General features: G+C 45.8%; 1 protein-coding gene across 1 annotated transcript in view; it reads left to right on the top strand.

Moving 5' to 3' along the window:
- Positions 1 to 22429, top strand: part of LOC119437489 (TBC1 domain family member 13) — a 68057-nt gene that overhangs the window by 29729 nt on the left and 15899 nt on the right. The window contains exons 7-10 of the mRNA XM_037704497.2: positions 4613 to 4750; positions 6909 to 6975; positions 13220 to 13462; positions 21046 to 21127. Of these exons, the coding sequence (XP_037560425.1) occupies positions 4613 to 4750; positions 6909 to 6975; positions 13220 to 13462; positions 21046 to 21127 (530 nt within the window). The remainder of the gene's footprint in view (positions 1 to 4612; positions 4751 to 6908; positions 6976 to 13219; positions 13463 to 21045; positions 21128 to 22429) is intronic.

Here is a 22429-nt window from a genome sequence, read left to right as displayed (position 1 = left end):
AGTCCCTATCGCCGCATTCATAGATGGCGACTACGCATTTTTGGAGGCACGCGACCGACGCGTGCGCAGAGTCAAAACGAAACTACTTTTTGCCTCAACCGCTGCAGACAAAACCGTGGTGGGTATTGACGCGATCATGGATCGCGACTGCGCAGTTATGAAGGCACGTGGCCAGTCGCCAATGTGGTGTAATGTGCGGCGATAATACAAGAATAAGGGCTTTAAAGGCATGATTAAGCCTGTTTCACATGCAAGCGAAAACGCTCGCAATTCCTGCCGCTGGGGCGCAGAAACCTGTTTCGAGCGGCGGCGGCACTAGCGGCTAGAGCGGCGAGGTTCAGGGAAGTTGTAATTACATTCGCGGCGGCAGCACCGCTTCCGAACCGATGACGGCCCGCCTCGCCACATGACCAGTGGAGGACTAGTGCGGGAAAGTCTGCGCATAGGACAATATTCGCAACGATGGAAAATGCATAACGGCAATGCATGGGAAACGAAACCTTGTGCAAAGCTTCACAGCTTTGCGCTGCTGTTTGCTCCATTCGCTCAATCGCTTGCATGTGAAACAGGCCTAAAAATTAGGCACGAAGCATTCAGGTGTTGCTATCATGTATGATTTCCCCTGATGACTATGGCGATGCAGACTTGACGAGCACGGAACTAGGGAATATTTATCCGTGGCTGGTGGAACCCCTGGATTCCACGGAACCCACATTTAGAACCCATGTCTTAGGAGATAACGACACTTTGAATGGCGGAGAACCTTGCTTTGAAATGTGGCTTCATGGCAGCAACGTGTGTGCTGCTGTGAAGTACAAAAATACGATATCTAGTTTCACATACCCAGTGACCCAAGTTTGAGTGAGAGAGTTTCATTGAAGATTGACACATAAGCAGTGGCACATACACAGTAACACGAGTTGGCATGAAACAGGTTAATTACTGACCGACACAAACACAATGTCACATACCGATAACCCAATGGTGTAAAACTCTTGGAGTGTGTGTGCCAGGACTGGTCGCATGCATGCAGCACATTTTATTGCGATAGCAATTACAGTCGCCAACCGTTTATTCGGACTCGACGGGAACCGCGAAAAAATCCGAATAATCGAGAGTCCGAAAAAAAAGGACTCGCCAGAAAAAAGTACCTTTATGGTCCCAGTGGACGGAAAAAATTGTCAATGCGCGACTGTACAGATGCACGCTTACGCGCGATCAGGTCAGCCTTATTTCGGACAGTGTCTGGCTGTCGCTATAGACAGTCTTGTAATTGCCGCGTCTCGTCGGCGCAGATGGCACGGGAGGCCTCGGAGCCATTTCGCACTACGCGACGACTGGACGAGATCTAACAAGCAAATCAGGTCTAACACACTAAGCCATGGGTTCTCAAAGTGGGTTCCGCGGAACCTACGGGTTCCGCGATCCACTGATAAATTTTCCCTGGTCCCGCTCTCGACAAGTGTCTAAAACGGCGAACACGAGGTGCGCTTGATCCAAAGAACCTCCATTACCCATGCCCGAGTGTCAAAAAGCACATCACAGTGCGTAACGGCAACGCGCGAACTGCGCAATAAATACGCAAGCAGCTTCTAGCCACCCAACCTCTCGGAACGGGCAGCGCGCCTAAGCTTTCGCACTTGAATCTCGGAGGCCGTAGCTTACCACCATGCGCCTTTCTCCTATTTGTAGATAGGGTAGGTGCCGATAGCGTCTAACAAGCAAATCAGGTCTAACACACTAAGCCATGGGTTCTCAAAGTGGGTTCCGCGGAACCTACGGGTTCCGCGATCCACTGATAAATTTTCCCTGGTCCCGCTCTCGACAAGTGTCTAAAACGGCGAACACGAGGTGCGCTTGATCCAAAGAACCTCCATTACCCATGCCCGAGTGTCAAAAAGCACATCACAGTGCGTAACGGCAACGCGCGAACTGCGCAATAAATACGCAAGCAGCTTCTAGCCACCCAACCTCTCAGAACGGGCAGCGCGCCTAAGCTTTCGCACTTGCATCTCGGAGGCCGTAGCTTACCACCATGCGCCTTTCTCCTATTTGTAGATAGGGTAGGTGCCGATAGCGTCTAACAAGCAAATCAGGTCTAACACACTAAGCCATGGGTTCTCAAAGTGGGTTCCGCGGAACCTACGGGTTCCGCGATCCACTGATAAATTTTCCCTGGTCCCCCTCTCGACAAGTGTCTAAAACGGCGAACACGAGGTGCGCTTGATCCAAAGAACCTCCATTACCCATGCCCGAGTGTCAAAAAGCACATCACAGTGCGTAACGGCAACGCGCGAACTGCGCAATAAATACGCAAGCAGCTTCTAGCCACCCAACCTCTCAGAACGGGCAGCGCGCCTAAGCTTTCGCACTTGAATCTCGGAGGCCGTAGCTTACCACCATGCGCCTTTCTCCTATTTGTAGATAGGGTAGGTGCCGATAGCGTGCGCATTGACCTATACGTTGGAGGAAAAATTAAAAAAAAAAAAAACGCGGAGCACCGCAAATGCGCGCCATAAGAGCAAGAACGGCGTAGCGTCCAACCGAAACGAAGGGGCGCAGTCCGCATTGCAGTGGTCCTCAGCGGCAATCGTACGCGGCACGTGACTGACAGCGACGCCGAAGTGCTTCGTGCCTAATTGTGCCTCTAAAGCCTTTATTCTTGCGTTTATCGCCGCGAGTAACACCGCGTTGGCGGCTAGCCGCGTGCCTCCGTAAGTGCGTAGTTGCTATCTCTGATCGCGTCGATAACCACCGCAGTTTCGGCTGCGTGCCTTCACAACTGCGTAGTCGCCTCCCATGGCAGCGTCGATAGCGACCGCAGTTTCGTCCGCACTTCTTGCAGCGAAAGGTAGTTTCGTTTTGACTTGGTGCGTGCGTCAGCCGCCTGCCTTCTGAACCGCAAGGTCGCCGTCCATGATCGCGTCGATAGCGGCCGCGGTTTCGTCCGCAGCGGTTGCGGCAAGCACTAGTTTTGCTTTGACTCAGTGCAAAGCTGTCGAAAATAAAAAGCACCGGCTACATCGCGATGGACGGACAATTTGTTGGCGAGCAGCTGAGTGGCGAAAAAATAATCGGGATGTGCGCCCGTTGTTGCAAAGCGCGTCTCAGATGAAAACGCGCGCCGCGAAGGATGTCGCGAGGCCCTCGCCGCTGCTAGCGCTAGTCAGTCATGAGATGAAGAGAATTTCAGCTTCCGCACTGGTCTTGTGCTAAATAGAAACAAGATTTGACGATTCATTGAGTAAATAAAATCGTATTTACGTAGTGAAGCATTTGTTTTTCTTGATACCCTCGATAATTCCACATTCGGTTAATTCGGGGGGGGGGGGGTTCCTTGGCACGTTATGGAGCTTAGCAGGGTTCCCTGGGATGAACGTACTTGAGAACCCCTGCACTAAGCACAAGAGCGAGACTTGAAAGGTAGATGTTGACAAGGCCTAGGTCACGTAACAACTGACAACGCAAAGGCCGAGCACCCACTTCCAAGCACACTGGCTTGGCCTGGCCTGCTGTTTGGCCGCGGTATACAGTCAATGGATACTGGACTGGCTAAATCCGAAACACGACAACCAATAGGTACAGCCAACAAAAGTATAGCCTTCGAGATCGGCAACTGACACTTGTAGGTGCTGCGTGGATTTAGACACCAGCAATCCAACCATAGCAAGCGCGCCCTTTCAGTGCTGGCAACCTAGCAAAATGTAAACATCGCCGCCAACTTGTTGTGACCGTATCGTGGCGTACGACGTCGCATCTGACCAGGCCGCCGGAGTCCGAAAAATCGAACGGCGCGCTGTAGAGCGTTCGAACTATCGGTCGTGGTTATACATTACTTCAATGGGACGAGTGGCGGTGCCGCGAAGGTGTCCGAATAAACGAGCATGTCCGAATTTTCAGCGTCCGAATAAACGGTCGGCGACTGTACACAGATGCTATCGACACCGCTTGGGCTGCCACGCTGTCATGCTGTCCCACTGACAGCGCATGCGCGACTTGCGCACGTGTGGTTTGAGGTTTTCCAGAGACAGAGAGTGCATTTGGTTGCAAAAACGTCAAAGCAAAGTGGATGCACCTTCAGCACTATGCTGAATAACCTCGGTGGCAGAGCAAGGGCAGCGTTCTGCCTTCTGCCGCTGGCATGAGCATTGTGCGCACGCGCACTATAAGCACACTGGCATTTCTGATGGTGTGGTGGTGATGGTGTGTTCTAACTTTATCTAATATTTCACTGGGTGCTAACTAATGCCGATGGTTTCCTGTCCTTCTCATCTCACGCACCATCGAGGTGCGATGCCACTGGCAGTGCCCATCACGCGAGTGTTGCGAGACGCCTGGTAGCTGTTGGGACACTTGTTCCTTCCTTCTGCCCAGCAGCAGTTGCTTTGCATGCTGCACTGTGCCAACATGTTGCACCCACGTATAGTTAGAACTCCATTCGAGAATATTAAATGCAACAATAAACCTTGCTATCACTGTCAATGCTTCGCTCTTGGGGCGAAACTGCCAAATTTCTTAGTTGGCCAAGGACGGCTTATTGTCGCCATCACACTTTTAAAGAACTCCAGATGGAAATTGTCTTGGTTGTAATGCCTTTTGCAAACTTCTGCAGATATCAGCTTGCGTGCGGTCACGACCCGCACACGAGCCACTGGAGCAGCTCGGTGAAGGACAAGAGGCCCACTGGGAAGTGGTTGAACGTATTCTCTTCCTCTATGCAAAGCTTAATCCAGGCCTCGGATATGTTCAAGTGAGTGTGGTCTCCTGCTCTGGCATAGTCTGATCTCCCTCCTAAATGTCAAATTGTGGCTGCAGAGGCTGCATGTTGGCATTTTGACACATCACCACACATTGTAACATCTCACAAGTGGTTCGAACTGACTAGAGGAGGTTATCTTACTGCAGCATTTCTTATACAGTAAAACCTCATTAATTCAGATTTCATGGGACTGAAAAAGATGTCCGAATTAATCGAATGTTGAATTATCAAGATTACCAAGAGAATAATAACAAATGCTTAATACATCAACACAAATTTATTTACTGAATGAATCAGCAAACCCTGTTTCAGCAAATTGCTGTGCGTCTGGCCACTTGAGGCACTTTGTATGCATTCGCGGACTTCTTTCACGCTCGGAAAAACACTTTTATGTAGCACTTATTGAGTAACAGAAAGCTGTATTGGTAGTTTTTCATGTTGCTCTATAATTTTCTCATTGACACTTTTCATCTAATTGTAATATTTGAGAAGTTGATTAATTCATTAAGACTAATTATGTAATAAGGTGGAGTGCAAAAAATAATCCGAGTATCTCCAAGCAACGGCAAACAACATTACCTTGGTTCTGTCCAGCTACGTGGTATTTGCATGTTTTAAAATCAACCTATGCCAACAACTATTCGGGTAGATAGCATTAGTTTTGTCAAAATTACCTATGGTTTAACTTTAGAGGGCTTGTATAATATGAAGATGCGAAAACAATGCAAAAATAAAAAATATATAGAATTGCCAATTGCATTTAGGAAAGTGAAGAAGGAATGTGTTCCTATTACACATTAGGTTCTGCTGTATTATGAACCGACCTTCCTTTTTTTTTTTTTCACATAGTGCTCCGTGTTAATACATATGCACTAGCAGCGAGATCACCCTGAACGTTCTCAAAATGCCTCTGAATCGTGCACGCAGCATTTCCAAGTCCTTCCGTTCTTTTCTAAGCCAGTGAAGTGCTTTTTACGCACGTCTTAGGTGAACACCACTTCATCGCAGTTCATGCAGTGAGGTAGAGTCGGGGTTGTGTTTAGTGCTTGGATTGAGTTTATAAACAAGTGACTACTTACTGCTTTTACATGGCTTGCCCACTTTAAAAGTTGCATATAATAGTTTGCAGTCACTTTCATAAACCTGCTCCAAAAGTCCATTTTACTGCTCCAAAATTAAGCTCCAAAAGCTGCTCCGAAATGGCATGGGCTAGTAACATCACTGTTCCTTTTTCATTGTATTTTACGCTACCTGCAGCCTACAGAGCAGTACAGCCAACTAGTCCAAACTGTTACCTTAGTGATCTAGTGCATTGTCAATAACTATTTTGTTTGGCTACACCAATTATGTGTATGTGTAATATAGGACAGTAAGAGATTTGAATACAACACCGGGAGACATTAAAGGGACAATAAAGGAAAGGCAAATAATAAAGCGAAGTGATAGGTTACTGCTTCAAGTGTATCTAAAGCAAAGCCTTCATAAATGAGAAAATGACATAAATACAGGACATGATTAGTGCAGCGACTGTGAGAATGCAGTAGTACCAACTTCCATGATAGGACATGACCCATTCGTAATTGTTTACATGTAGCCTATCTCATATAATTTAAAAAAAAAGGTAATTACCTTGCATTTCAATGTGAAAGGGAATGCGGTTTGGCTAGGCTCATGTCATTTTCTTACAGAAAAATTTTACTGCTGGTACTTCTTCGTCACATTACTCGTTCAGTGCTTTTTTTTTTTGAAAGAATTGTGGCACCTCCTCCTCATGGGCCACTGACTTAGTGCCTGTCTTTGAGGTCATTAGAACAGTTGCATTGGAACAGCCATCGTGGGTGATTTGCACTCCGGAGAAATTGTGCGGTTCATTATGTTGCAGTTTTTTTTTTTCAGCAACTAAGTCGTCCCTTGACATAAACATTTCAAGGTTTCTAGAAGGGTCATCTAACAACCAGGATTGATTCGTTTATTTTAATTATCAGTGTCTCTCTGGATTACTTTGTGCCCAAAGTGGCAAAAGTGGCCTGTCACTTTTCTTGCCTGGCAGTAGAAAAGTGAATATCAGACTAGTGTTCAACCAACAAACGCTGAATCATTGGAAATTAACAGTGCACTTCATTCTTTTTCTGTCCTCTCTCGCGTGCAGGGTATGAATGAGATTATTGGCCCCATTTACTACACCTTGGTGTCTGATCCCAACCCAGAGTGGAGAAGTGAGTAGGCAGCGCTTTTTCTTCTCTTTGTTTTGTTAAGCTGACTTTCCTGCTTATGCAATTAATATAACAGCGAAGATGCTACCAAAACCGTGTGAAACTCTAGCGTGCTACGACTGCTGCTGTCGAGAAGTGCAGTGTAGGGTTTAGCTGTGGCAAAAGGAATAGCAGACATAGATCCTTGTCAAAGGTGTCACTTGTGCTTCTGTGTGATGGGGGACATTTGTTTAGCAGCCACAACTTCACTAGCATTGTCTTTTTGTTTAATTCGCATGTATTAATTAAATTAGTGCTACGGACAGTCACTGGCTTTATGAATGTAATCAATTTAGTCCAAAGGGGGACGGCACTTTTTTTCTTTTATTCAGTCAGCACTATCGTCATAATCACTTTTTGCGAAATCCGTTGTTTATTATTATTTTTTTAAGTTCGGTTGCTATTTTGTACGTGGTGTGCGCACCTCGGAGACGTGTGCAGCTTTGCTTTTGTGCAATCGGCGCCACCTCTTGTGCCGTCGTGAGAGCCAAGCGGTGCGAAGCGTAGCCTCCGTGATCAGCTCTGGCAGCGCGCCGTTACTGAGCCATTACAGAATTACACTTCTCCGCTAGGCTATGCGCGGAATGGGAATGAATGAATGAAATCAACTTTATTCAAGGTCCTGCCGAATGGGAAGGCCGGGGCGAATGACGCGCTGCCACAGCTGATCGCGGAGGTCACGTGCAAAGTAACAGGGCTTGTTTCTTCGATCTCAGTGGTGATCTCCGCTAGCGCAGTGACGCTCTTGTCGACTGTATGCGGAGGCGACGTCAGTCCTGCGCAGATCCGAGCAAATCTGATCACCTTCAAGCATAGTATGAGGCAGGGTATTATTAAATATTTTTTTATGCCGCTCTAAGCCTAATAAACTTTCTTTTTTAGGGTGAACGAGTTTCTTGGAATGTTCGATTTTTCGAACTATTTCTCAGTTCCCGCGAAGTCCGAAAAATCGGTCGGCGACTGTATATTACTTATTTCTCTCCTGCTTGTTGAGCAAGTCCAACCTTTGTAAACTCTCCTCCCCTTCCCTTATTTTCGCCATCTTTCTTCATTTAAAGCTATACGGCTTGCCATCCACGATTTAACCTCCTGAGAAGGAGAAGCCAAGTTGGCCCCAAACATTCAATGTGACAAATCCCAGTTTTGGTTGCAGACGTCCTTCATTTAATTCAACCAGACAGGTCGCAGTGCTTAGCTGCTGTCTGCCAGGCTAGTTATTTTTTAACCATTATAATGGGCAAGAAGTTGCAAGCACATTTGCTCTGCTTTAAATGTATCTGTAACTCCCCTTGTCGTCACTGCTGTTTTCTTTTACTTTTTTCTACCATTTCTAGTGTACTGGATCGGGTGTGGCATGTACAATGCATTACACATCCTACTAGTCGTGTGGCCATTCAGCACCTATATGTTTTTTTTTTCTTCACTGTGACTATGAACGTTGTCTGCTGATACTTCCAAGAAAACTTGCCAATGGTAGCCTTCATCTTTAGTGGCCTAATTGTGTATGTCCTGGTGAAGACGGGTCCACAAAAGATTAAGGCGCAGGATGAGCACTGCAGGGGCGTTGAAAAGTGAAAAAGGGCTCAAGTAATTGGAACATGTAGAGTGAAAACCAAGTGCGAAACGTATTTTTAATGTCTTCTAGCAGAGCTTTTCTTTGGCAGCGGAAGAAAATGTAGCACGGGCCACTGTCCACACTTCATTAAAGATGTTGCCTGTAAATACAGTGCAGTCCACTTATAACGATATCTAGAAGAATGAAAAATCTGATCGTTATAACCGATCATCGCTATATCTGGACTGCAGTAAAAAAAAAGAAAAAAAAAAAGATGAATATACTTTTGTAGTCCCGAAACCAAATGTGCCACTTGCGATCAAAAATCGACGTTGTAGAAAGTAGGCTGTGAAAAATAAAATGTTTATTTATACCTCTAAATAGCGTTTCAATCGTTAAGCGCACTGAAATAAAAATCTGCACTTGCTTTCGTGGAAGTTTCGGGTTCACATCCGTGGTGTGCATTGCGTCCAGCTGCTACTTAGCGCTAACACTGGTGATTATAATTTAGCGTGCATGAAATCGATGACAGTGCACTCTGTTTGAACATCGGGGTTGGTTTCAAAGACGGGCCATTGCCAATCTCATCGTTGCTGCCGCTGCTATCGTTGCCTCCGTCGCACAACGCCGCCCTCTGTCACGACAACGATCGCCGCGTCAGAGATGTCTTTGCAGAATGAGGCAGCACTATCTGCACTCGGAAACTCCTCCATCGAAGCACCACCTACTTCATCATCAGTAGTGATGGGCTCCCATAGTTCGGTTATGTCAGTGGCTTCCACTATGTTAGTTTCACCCATGGGGGTTTTGTCCTAGCGCACAAAGCCCCCTTTTTCCGTAGATTGGCATGGCCACTGCTTCTAGCCTACATGATCGGTGGCGCTCCCGGTTGTCATAATCATTGATGTCATCGACTGCGTGAGCTCGTACTTTTTTGAGTCTGCAAAATTTAAACTTTGCAGCTTCATCTCAAGCGATACAACTTTGCGCTTGGTCAGCGCACCCCCCGCTGCTTCCGCGGTGCATTTCCGCGCTTGCTGCGAGAGAGAGAGAGAAAGGGAGCGCAGGTGCCGCTCGCTTATTGCTTTCTTTATGCCCCCACCCTCCTCTTCTATGGAGGCTCGCACGACCACCAGTGACATGGACGCGAAGCAGCTGGCGCCATCTTGTGCACACTGCGAGAACTTGCGATGCTATCCGTTGCTTTTGCAATCGGCACGCGGGCGGGATGCGCTGCCCGGTAATGGCGGCAGATACGAACTTGTGTAGGCAAACTTTTCGCACCGTCTCGGTTAAAACGCAAATTTCACTATTATTCTGCATGAAAAACGCTGCCCAGAAGCAAAATTTCGATCGTCATATTCGATATGCGGTGAATAACATATCGTTATGTGACTTTTTTTCTCATAGCCCTAATGCATAAGTTCATACTCTTAAGTTGATTCATCGTTATAACCGATATATCGTTATATGTGGTATCGTTACAACTGGACTGCACTGTAATGCAAAATTATGGGCAGCAGGAGAAAGATTGCAGAGGTTCTGCCTCACCAGCAGCTACAGCATTTGCTGTTTAATATGTATTTGCATTGGAGACAGGTGACAGACACTTTGACCAGCAGGCAGCTTTATTTACCCTAATGCTGCAGTTTAAGGAGCACCAAACTAATAATTTGCTATGGGAGAAATTTCTACATTTTTAGCCTAACCCAGTCGAACCAAATATTAAACAGCTGTAGCAAATTGTTCTATGTAGTGACATGAAGCTAAGGTGTGGTTGGCCATGCTTTTTTCAGCAGAAGCCACACTCTGTAATGAATCCAAATACAGTCGAATCTCATTAATTTGAACACGCGTAATTCGAACTGCCAGTTTATTCGAACTGAAGCTGTGGTCCCGCCAAAGTTATGTGCATTTCAATGGGCGAAAATGCTCGGTAATTCGAACGCGAAAGCATTTGCGATGGTTAATTCGACCATACCGCGGACCGACAATACTCTTAGCAGCGCGCCAAAGAACGCGGCGGCGCCTCTGACAGGCATTGCTCCAACACCGCCATAGAGCAAAAGCTTAGGGAGACCCCTTAATGCAGTGGCGGAGGCCCAGTCCAACCAACGAAACTGCCCACGCCGGCAAACGCTCGCTTCCCGATAACGACAGAAAACGAAACTTCAGGGAGCGGGCTAATCTGTACCAGGCCGTGACTTTACAATTGCCGCCGGGCCGGCTGTACCGGCGGCGGGCGCGCACTTGGAGACAGTCGAAGGTAAGGGAGCTGCGAGGGAGTTGAGAGAGAGGGCGAGGGGAGCCACCAAAGCGGCGGAGTTGCCGAGGCCCAATCCGCTTCCTTGCCACCCTCCTCCCTCACCTTCGATGGCCGTTGCGCGCGCCCGCCCGTCGCCATAGCAGCGCCGTCCGCTTCTTGAGGTTTCGTTTTCTGCTGTTATCGGGAACCGCGCGTTGGCCGGCGTGGGCTGTTGTGCTCGCTATGCACTTGCACGCCGCAATATTTCACGACTTGCACTGTTCGTGCATCATGCTATGGTGCTCAAATACTTCAAAAATACGTCCTTCCTTTAATTCGAACAAATTTTTGGGCCCCTTGGAGTTTGAATTATCGAGATTCGACTGTATGTGAGATTTGGCATGGTAATAGATGAGGTAATGCAAATAGTATTGGTTTTTATGGTACCCGTTTTTCTTAGTGCAATAGAAAGCTTATTGGTCAGAGTGCTCAATTATACAGTGGTAACTTGGAAACCGGCGTGGAACTTTTTATATTAGAATTTTTTAATCTGCAGTGAGAATGTACCCTTATGCTTGAAACATGCTGGAAACAGTGATAGGTGAGCACAATAGCAATTATGTGCTAACATTGGTGGGGATAAACGACAAGTGCAGCACTAGCTGTTAGAAAAATATTTTGTTTATCAAGCCGATGTTCCTGCGGTTCTTGTTTTCTATAGTATTGAATTATTTCTACAATAATAGCTACGTGCTTTCGTGGGTTCCTGTCAACTGCTTTGACCAGATACAAGTTAAGTTTTTTATTTTAGCCAAGCCAAGCTAAGTGTTTGGCTATGCCAGTAGTGCTAGTATAAAGGTCTATTTGATTCACCTAAGTTTCTTTGCATCTTCTGCACCTATTTACGCTGTTCTGCACCTAGGCCCTTGATTGTCTGATGTCCAGCAGTGCACTCTACAACCCCGGTCCGCGATTGAACGGAGTATATTGCACCGTTCAGCCTTGCAGCAAGTGGGTGCAGCGGTGCACCACTACTGGCACTGCCTGCACCTTTTCTGAATCAAACAAGCCAATTGTAGGGCTGGTGTCTCACCTGGAGACCACAGAACTTGGGGTGCTCACTCACAAACTCGCGTGCATACAAAAGCACTCAAGTGCGCCACCATGCAATGAGGGGCGCCTTGGCTACAGTGCTTTCGAATGCAGTTCCACTTGTTGTCGTGAAAGCAGAGTCACTCATTAGTGTGAACTTCTTTTACTTCGTAATATGCATAGAATAAAGCACGAACGCATATGTAATATAAAGACTGCTGTTTTAAACAATAGGTATGCGGCACTTGACAACAACTGGCTTACGTGTAGTAATTTTATTTACTACATCTCAACTATCAATGTTTCACCACCAGTTCACGCCGCTTACCATTTTCTTTGCAACTTTCTGGGCCAATTTCAAATTATAATTCATACTTAAATCGTGAACAGCATGCTCGATTTCGTCACAATAAATTATCTTTTCATTTCCACCAACATTTCACGAGACGTTCTAGGCGGTTGTCGGTCCCTTTAATACAGTGCACTCTAATCAAGACACTCTGTTAAGACAAATTTTTTTTGATACACTCAAAAGTTTGGGTTGTTTTTTAGCCTGTAGAATCGGCACACTTTGTTGCGCTGAACTTTTTTAAGAGCAAGGTATACCTTGAAAGGCCCGTCGTGTTCTTAAAGAGTGTCTTTGGTGAAAGTGCTGTATAACAATGATGTGCCACATTCGGGCAGCACCAGAGTTTTCATTGCACATTAATGCACCTGGCATCATTCTCCACAGTGTAAATTGGCCTCGCCACAGTCTCCCCTGTATCTCTAGTTCATCTCAGGACTACATCAGAAGTACTACACGTTGTTTTGCAGTAGCACACATTTGCATCTTATTTGTTTTGCTTGTATGCAAGTCCCTGTTGCTTAGGTCTGTTTTTTTATTCATTTGCACCAGTTCTTGCTGAGCATGAAGACAGGTTCAGTTCCCAGATATCACGTCTGTTGGTGGTAGGATGCAAAAAAACTTATGTGCCGTGCTTTGGGTGCACATTAAAGAACCTCAGCTCATCAAAATTAACCCTGAGTCTTCCACAACAGTGTCCCTCATAACTACAGTGGAACTTCGTTCATGCGAATCTACATAATGCCTTTTTCGGAATGCTATGATTTTCGGATGATCGCTTTATTTTCCAGTTCCCAGGAAGATTGTATCAACGAGACACCACTGTATGCAGTTTTGAGATGTTAAAATCCACAATTTTTATTTTGAACGAATTCCCAAGTCTTTTGTAATGAATGCACGAAATATTGGACGACTCTGTTATACCCAGGCTCAACTCTGCTTACACACTGCCTCTCAATTATGCACTCAGAGTATGCGGAAGCGGACTGCTTCTTCTGCTTCACGAGTCTCATGTCGGAGATCCGGGACTTTTTCATCAAGACATTGGACGAGTCATCGTCTGGTATTGGTGCCATGATGGAGCGTCTGATGCAGCTTCTGCGTCGTCGGGATGATCGGTTGTACGGGCACCTGAAGCAGCTGCAAGTAGAGCCGCAGTACTACAGCTTCCGCTGGATCATGCTACTCCTCTCGCAGGACTTCCCACTGCCTGGTAATGTATGCACTCGGCTCTTTTCTCCGCTTGAATGGTTCCTAAGCATGTCTGCACATGACAGCCAGAAAAGCCTGGTGCTTATATCACACTGTCATGATTGTCTCTGTAAAATGCTATGGCATCTTTATGTGCACCATACACAGTGAAACTCTGGCAGGAACATGGAATAACTGCGCATTAATTGGTAGTACACACGAACCACCAAGTACACGTAGGGTCTCTTGACATGTGCCACCACTACCAACAAAGAAATAAATGTGATGCCATTGTAAATATTACACAAAATACACGTTACATGGTTCTTTTCTTTCTCTTGTTCAAAGCGCTGAAAAAATTCTGGCTCTCACGCGATTGTGCATTAGCACGAAGGTGGTACCAAGCAGCATTTCGAAACTTTGGCAAGGAACACAGCGGCAGAGTGGATAACTCGTCCAGCTTTCTTCAATGCATGTGCATGCGTTTGTTCAACATATGCTACTGAGCAAGGACCGGTGCCACTTCATTAAAATTCAGCACCTGCTGCTGTGTAGTGCCAGTTGTCCTGTGCGATTTATGGACAGCACGTTGCCTACTAAGGATACACCTTCACTGTTTCGGGCTGCTTGCTGTACTGTGTTGACTGTACACATGCTTGTTTGCTGGCACACTGCACCCACATTTCGTGGGAGTGCCTGTGCAGTTAGCTTTCTTCATGCCCGTGCTGCTCCTGGCCACGCATGAAATGGTACATGTATTGTCGAGCCAGCACAGCGACAGCGGGCTGCTATCGTTCCTGCGATGCACAGTTGAAGCAGTCTCGTTCAAAGGGGCAGCGGAGAATGACGGCAAGTTTGGGTTATCACCTATTGAAAGTTTGCAGTGCATTTAAATGGCGCTATGCACTACACCACACATGCTGCCGAGCAGATAGTTACCTATGCGTGATTGAGTAGGCATTTATCGCAATAAGGTTGGCAGCAATAAGTCATACTGATGCACCTGTCGGTAATTGTATTCTTCGCTGAGGCTGCCAACATGCCTCTGTGCATTTCCGATGCTTATTTGTATAGGCATCAACTCACCTGCACCGAAACCAGGAGCCGGTCTCTGCACTTTCTGAAAAAGCGGAAGTTCTTTTGCAGCACCAGATGGTGTCAGTCACACCGCGATTCGAGGCAGCGCAGCTAACCTTTATGCAGTAAAAATTGATTGCAGTACAGCATAGACCGCTTATAACGTAAGTCACAGGAGTCGCAAATTTCCGCACTATAAGCAGTACCACACTATATCCGAAACATTTTGCAATGGTTGTGCACGTGCAAAACATGTTGACAGCAGTGGAGTGTCTAAAAAGATTGGACGCAAACCACCAGGATGTGCCCTCACTTTTGTTGGCGAGGTGGTTCTGCCACTTTCCAAGTACCGTATGGATCACAGTGTAAGAATAGGTGCTCCGACGACGTGGGGGCCGCTGGCGAGAAACTCGTCTCACAAATGGTGGTGTTTCACGTCTGCACCGCTGAATGGCAGCACACGTTAGGAGGCTGAAATAGCGGGAAATTCGAACGTGTAATTGTAATTGTATGCAAAGCACATCGAAAAAGTTAGCACTAATTTTTGTTTACTGTTTCTGCCTTCCATTATAATCATTAAAATCCTTCGGGCGCTGAAACAGACAATTACTCCGCCAGTGCACGACAGCAGACGGCGTGTGTCGACCCTTGGAAGTGGTCGCCGACAAGCGGCGCGGGCAGACGATAAGCTCTTAGTTAAGCAATGTTTACTTCAAAATTGAGAAATCTATCATCTTCGTTCTTGGTAAGTGCTTACAAATTCAGACGAAGTCTGAATCTCAAGAGAGGGAAGGGAAGTCTGCATCTCGAGCTGCGTCGTTGCCTGGTGGAGACGGATTGTAGGCAAGAAGTTATTCGCAGCAAACTGCAACAGCGGGTCTTGCATGTGCAAAGACGAAGTTTCCATGCTTAGTGAAAAAAGCCGACTGCGTGGTTCATAGGATTGTCTCTAACGTGGAGACAAGTCCTGCGACCAGGAGAGCACGGGTGCGAGAAGCACTTTGACCCGGCGTGCGTCACAAGTTCATGGACAGCAGTGCATAATAAATTTGTTCTCATCAGCACATCCAGAAGAGCAAATTTGATAAATCTGGCTACGCTCGTGTAAAACTACGCTACGAGATAGCCCACATGGGTACATACATGCCTTCTGCACATCGATTGACATTTTTTATTTTTTTTCACAAGTTGCATTTATCTCTAGTCTATTTTCCATCATGAATGTTTAATAACTATCAACGCGGTACTGAGAGAAGTAATATACGCTTTTGTTTCGTAAATGCAGCACTGCACCTCAGAAATTAAAAATCCCATTTTAAGATTTATTAACGTAGAGACCGTGGCTTAAGGTTTGTCGCTAAATAGAGTAGCAGGCACTATAAAAAACACATGCTGCAAAGCACGCTCCCAGCACTGTTGCCAGGGATATACGCAGCCAGGGAATGTCTGGTCCCCTGGCACCCCAGCTGCCCCAGCCTCCTAGTTGCGTGTGCTCCCTAGCGGCGGCCCAACATTAGTGAGAGGCGCCGCATGCTTCCCTCGGAGCACCTGTTCTTCTTGCACCGTGGTATGGACTCTGCATTATGGACAAAGCAGGGTTTGCGGGCAATCAACCAGCAACTACTGCGAACGCATATAGCAATAGTTTGTACAGTAAAAGCTTGTTAATTCGAATTTCTAGGGACTGAAAAAAATGTCCGAATCATCGAATGGGGGGGGGGGACAAAATAGAAACAATAAGCGCACGAGTTTTTTGAAAATACCTTTACTGCACAAAGTAATCACGTATGCTCGTCTGCTTTCGGGCAGAAATCTGCGCAGACGCTATTTTTCTGAATCCTTTCAAGTGCTCAGCAGCTCACATGCTGTCTGCAGTCACAACAAAATTCTTTCAAGACAAGGAGGGCCTCCACAGCTTCCTTTACAGTGCGAGGGGGCCGGGGCTGCTCCCCCCGTGGCCCCTCTTCCTTCTCATAATCTTCGCCACGCAGCATGTCCCTGACAATTTCCTCATCAGTAAAAGAGCCAACTGTAGCAACGGCGTCATCAATGCCGACGTAATCGACGAGTATCACTGCATCAGGCAGAACACCTCCAAAATCCAACGCTCCTCGATAAAACAGCGTGCAACGATGCAGCGCACGGACAGTAACAATTCAAGAAAATGGCACTGCCGTCGACATGTGAAAACAAAACGAGGGAAAGCGCCCATCCAGCCACAAGTCGAGCCAAGATGATAATTGATCGAGCCAAGTTGATAATTGAGCCTTACTGTGTCGTGACATCATGGTGCAGAACTTGGTTATGTGGGAGCAGGACATTGAGATGTTTTGATACTTGCTCTGGCTCGCTCGGTGGTTTGCTACGCTGCTACATCAGGCCTCACAGTGAATAGTAGCATAGGAGGTGACCAAGTGAGCCGGACAGAGTGCAAGAACATCAAGATGTTCAGCTCCCACGCAACCACAATCTGCGTCATGACATCACGACACAATAACCTCCTGAGAACAACCGAAATTGGCTCTAGAAAAGCTATAATAAATTATATATAGCGCTCTGAGGCTTGCGAATATTTATTCTAGGGTTGCAAGATCATGGGCCTTCATTTAATGTAAAAAACATTTGTCGAGATATCACGTCAATACTCCTTTAAGCTTTCTTATAGACATTGCTGATCAGGCACTTCTAGCTTTGTTATAGTGCTTGTGTTTGGTCCGTTTGAACAGCATGGCTGGCTTTGAGACCTCATGTTTGCAGCTTTACACGCGGCTGTATCCTCATTGGATAATTTTTGGGATTATAGCCTTGAGCTAGCAGGACACTGGTTAAGCCATTGGAAGTGGATGTCTTGGAATAACTAGGTGGACAAGCAAACTTCCTGTGACCACCATTTCTCTATTGTGTAAGTGCCAAGCACAGGGGCAGCAATGGGCAGCAAGGATGTGCCTATACTGCCCATTGCTACACCAAGGCACTTGCCCCGAGTGCTAAACTGTGCAAGTGTGAAAGTATCCCCAAAGGGATCGAGAAGTTGAGATTGTCTTCAGGTACACATTCTAGCGGAACTTTATTGCCTGACACAGTAGGTCATTATTGCAGGCCACCAGTTTGTGAGGATTGGCAGAATTGGAAACTGTAAAAGAATACACTGAGAATTTGGCAACTTTTTTAACATCGCAAGAGTCTGTTTGGAGCCTCAAGTAGAGAGGAAACAGGTCTTGTCTGCTGACAACTAAAATTAATCACCTTTTACTAGTGCCACTTGGCACATCATCAGTGTACTTAATGTTTGGTTAAAGTGAAGTAGAACATGTGGTTTAATTGTACTGGAAACTACAGCAAGCAGCACAGTCGACTCAGAGCAAGGCTTCTTCGCTGCAGTTTTAAGTCATGGCTGTGTTCTAGTCCAGGTACAAAAATTTTGGGGTCTTCAAATTATATTAGTATAATCACTCAAGCCTCATTATAACAGAGTTGCATCAGACACGAAAATGCCTTGATTATATTTGATATTCGTTAAAAGTATACACACAGATATCATTGGAAAAAAATTGCAATCAGGTCTTTACAAAGGAAATGCCTATTCTGATGGCCCATAAGCCTCTTGCCATGTTTATGCGAGACACAAGAACAACAGTAAAATGCACAAGCTCTCTGCATCGCTGTGAATATGCAATTGTGCTATCGGTGTTTAGCGGGATTGGCATGGCTTGCCGACTGCGGTCAAACCAAGCCAAGGCGCCGCCAACAGACATTTCAAACATGGAGAGGACAGTACGTGTTTCTGTACTCTGCTACTATGCCCATCGGTCTAGCCCATGCATCTGATCTCATGCCCAATCGGCAATAAAGTCTATTACTGCAAACATTTTAACAGGAAGCATTCTGCAATGGCTTGTCACCAGCATCTCTGTCGGTTGAACTGCCTATGTCGCTAGGCCTAACCAGCGCCATTTCATCAGTAATCGGCAACCAAAGTTGTGGTTTCAAGCCTGTCAACATGGTGGCAACTTTGTTCGTGGCTGCCATGGTTGCAGCATCGCACGTGCGGTTCGTGCACTCCAAAAAACGTTTGCACCCTTTGGGACGTATCTTGTTCTAAACAGTTAACCGTCATCTGTATAGCTTGCGTTTCCTTTGTGAAAACTCTGTGCTCACCACTTTTCTGTCATGGAGAATGCTATTTCACGATGATGTGCATGCATTTGTGACCTGTTAATACTGGGTGTGCAGCGTTAATGGTCTTCTCACTAGATTTGGACATTGCAAACCAATAAGCGTGGTGTGTAGATCACGCACTGACTGTCCAGTCAGCAAAGTATCAAAGCTATGCACGGCGTGAAAGCAGCTGAAATTTCAAACAAAAACCAGCGTACCCTTCCTCTTGAGGGAGTCCTGCTTCCAGCCATAAAGTCAAGGTCACGCGCAGAAATGCCACTACGTAAAACGCACTGCCTTCAATGTCACCGACCATGGCACATTAGTTTGGTTAATCAACTAATGCAGAACACACCAAGCAGCAAAAACAAAAGCGAAGAAAAAAGGTGGCTGGGCTCGTCACATGAACGTGACGTGGTCTCTCGGCTCTGGTATGTGATAAGGCAGGGAAAGGAAGGGCACTTGCGGGTGCTAGTTGAGGCTGAAGGAGAGAGCGTCTCTGTTACTTGTGGCACTCGCGTCCTGGCGGCATGGCAACACAACATTTCAATTGATTCCATCTTATCTAATAACGAACCAACTTGAATAAATATTTTTGGTGAAATTCTCCCAAGATTGTGTCCTAAACTTCCAGTGTGTCACCAAAATTTGCAATGGGGGTCTGATGAGGATGCCCTTTAAAGAAAGAAAAGGCCCACAAGATCAAAGATGATTTGGGGGCAATGGTAAGCCCCCAAAGGGTGAAAACATTTTTAGGGTGTGTTCGAAACACCATGTGACGACTGAAATTTTTCTTATTGCTGGTATTTACAAACATTAAATGATGCTGTGCAGGTCCGAAAAATTGGGTGAAAAATCGATAGGCGACTGTATTTGACATTTTTTCTACCAGAACATATAATTTGAGGCATCTGCAAAAAAAAATTTGCTTCGCTGTAACCGATACCATGTCAGATCCAACGTTTTCGATTTTGTTATAGCAGGAGAATACTCCATTGAATCGATGCATGAACAACCAAATTTTAGATTTACTTCTTTATGTCCGATAATTTATTGTATGTTGCTTGTTCATTATATTCGAGATTTGACTAATGTGTTCCCTGGATCAGGATAAGCTCCACACCAAAGAAAATTTTGTTTGTGTTCCTTCTGCAGCAATCTTAAAATCTCCAAAGCTAGTAATACAGGGAGGAGATGCACAAACTTAACTCAACATGCAGTTATTGTCATAGAGCATTAGTCCTAATGTATACATGTTAGCACTAACATGTACCTGAATGTGCTAGGATAGAGTCGTGAGCGACAATGCTGGTGGTGGAATTTTGTGAGGGTCTGTCTGTTCAGCCAGCATTTGCTAGAATGTTGTTCTATTCCATAACACTTCTTGGCCAGAAGAATTATCATATTAGGAAGCTTACATTGCTGCAGAAGCATTACTATGCCGTTAGATAAAGAGGACAAAGACACATGTTGCTATAAAAGTCCTGATAACTTGAGGTTATTTCTGCTTCTTGTTAAATGGCAGCAATGGGACGGCCATAGGGACAGCAGCTTTAAACAGCTGCAAATTTTTTTTTTCCATGTTTGTTTGCCTTTTCTGGCCTTGTCGTGTAGGCTGGACTGTGTGACTGAGTGACCTGTTCATGCACCCGCGTTTCCAGGTGTGTAATAATTCAAAGAGTGTTCTTCAGACAAACTTCTAAAGAAGATAGTTACCTTTATAAGAGGCCCGGATTGTTTGGCTTAACACGTCTCAACATTGAGCAACAAGTTGTGCCAGTTGGGTCTTCATCCTGTTATGCCAGCAAAACAGTAATGGTATTATACATCTCCAGCCTAAAACTCTCTATTACTCGCTTATTAATGCCTGTCGGTCTGCTACTGTTTATTATGAGTTGGATCGTGACAGCTGAGTAAGGCATCTTTCACGGGGTTTTAGGTATCGTGCCTGAAAAATGTGTGTGCAATGCAAGTTATGTGTGCATCTGGCATGTGTGTGTGCGTGTGCAGATGCATGCACATATGCATTGATGCTACGAAATTTCAGGTAATTGGATCCTGCATAAAACTGAAAACAAAAGGGTTCACTGCTTGTTGCTGCTTTCATTTTACATATCTCCAGTACACTGTTCTGTTCTTGCAGAACATCTGATACCTATACCAATAAAATCTTTTATTTTGAGAGCACCTTTGTTGCAGTAGGTTTCGTTGTGGGTGAACCTTATATATCATGAGGTATTATCAGCTGTAATATTTGAGATTCTGTTTACAAGACGAAGTTGATTCAATCATTTTAGCACTGTGCTGACAATTTCAATAATGAATGGCAGCTGGAACACTGATATTTTTGTGTGTGTTTGTTTCATGCAGATGTGCTGCGGATCTGGGATTCCTTGTTTGCTGATCCACAGAGGTTCACTTTTCTCATCTACATCTGCTATGCCATGCTTTCGTGAGTGGCCACTCTTTTTGCCTAATACAGTAGAATCTCGGTAATTCAAACTCTCTTAATTCAAACTTCCAGTTCGAACTGATGCTGTGGTCCCGTCATAATCATGAATACTTCAATCTGCGGAAACGCCTGGTAATTCAAATTCCTGAACATTAGTGCTGCTTAATTCGAACAGATTGGCCCCCGAACCACCCTTCCACCAGCAGCACATCAACCTATGCAGGGGCGATGTGCCGGCCACTCCTGCTTCAAGAGCTGTGCAATCGATCACTTGGCGACCGTGAGCGCTCAGTGGGTCTGTTAACTTGGTCGGCGAAGCAGCGAGGTGCAGTTTTGGCTCACATGCATTGTGGTGCTGTGTGTAGACCTCATACGGAGTGCAGTACGATGCCACGGTGAAACTAATGTGGAAGTTTCAAGCTACTTTTGTCCAGTTAGGGTAGAAGAAACACACAGGTTCACATCACCTGTTAAAGTGGTACCTTACTGATACGATTCTGCGTAATAGGTTTTTCGGGATGGATGGATGGAATAAACTTTATTGAAGTCCTGCAGATAATAACTCATCACAAAGCGGGCCGCATCGCGGGCCTGCTGGACAGCCCAGAGTTGGTTGATACATTGTTTTTTTTTCCCCGATAATACGGTTTGGTTGGATAATACATTGGATGGTACGATTTTTGGATGATATGCTTTATTTTCCGGTTCCCATGAAGATTGTATCAACGAAGTTCCACAGTATATTTAACCACACTGTGCTTTGTGCATGGAACGAAGTCGCTGACCAATTTATTGGGCCTGCATAATTGTTCAAACATCCCCGTGGCACCACCACCTACTCATAGAGTCAACGTACAACAGTGACAGAAGTTTTGGACGCCTTAAACGATGCCTCGCTCGATGGTTTCGGATTGATTCACATATGCAGTGTTAAAAACATGCATGGCGGCTGCAAACAAAGTTTTCACCATTCGTGCTTTCACCAGTGCCCTCATTTTTATTGTAGAGGTGGTTCAGCCACTTTCCTAAGAACTGCCGACGCGGCAGCAGTTTGTTAGGCCTAGCCGACGGAGGTCGGTCGCAAGCAGTTGCGGAAAGCTCGCTCTTAATATATTTGTACCTATAGACTGCTGCATTGGAGATGGGTTGGATTAGGTGTGAAATGATACACACCAGCTGGACTGATGGCTGCGCTTGTGAGGCAGAGTTCAGGTTTGCAGCGATCTGCCGGCAACTACCACGAATGCCTGCCTACCTAGTTTGTATTTGCACTTACCGTATTTTTCGGGCTATAAGTTGCGT

This window comes from Dermacentor silvarum, chromosome 1 (genome assembly GCF_013339745.2).
Source record: "Dermacentor silvarum isolate Dsil-2018 chromosome 1, BIME_Dsil_1.4, whole genome shotgun sequence".
NCBI lineage: Eukaryota > Metazoa > Arthropoda > Arachnida > Ixodida > Ixodidae > Dermacentor > Dermacentor silvarum.
Note: the sequence above shows the minus strand (reverse complement) of the source record. Positions and strands in the feature narration are given on the sequence as shown.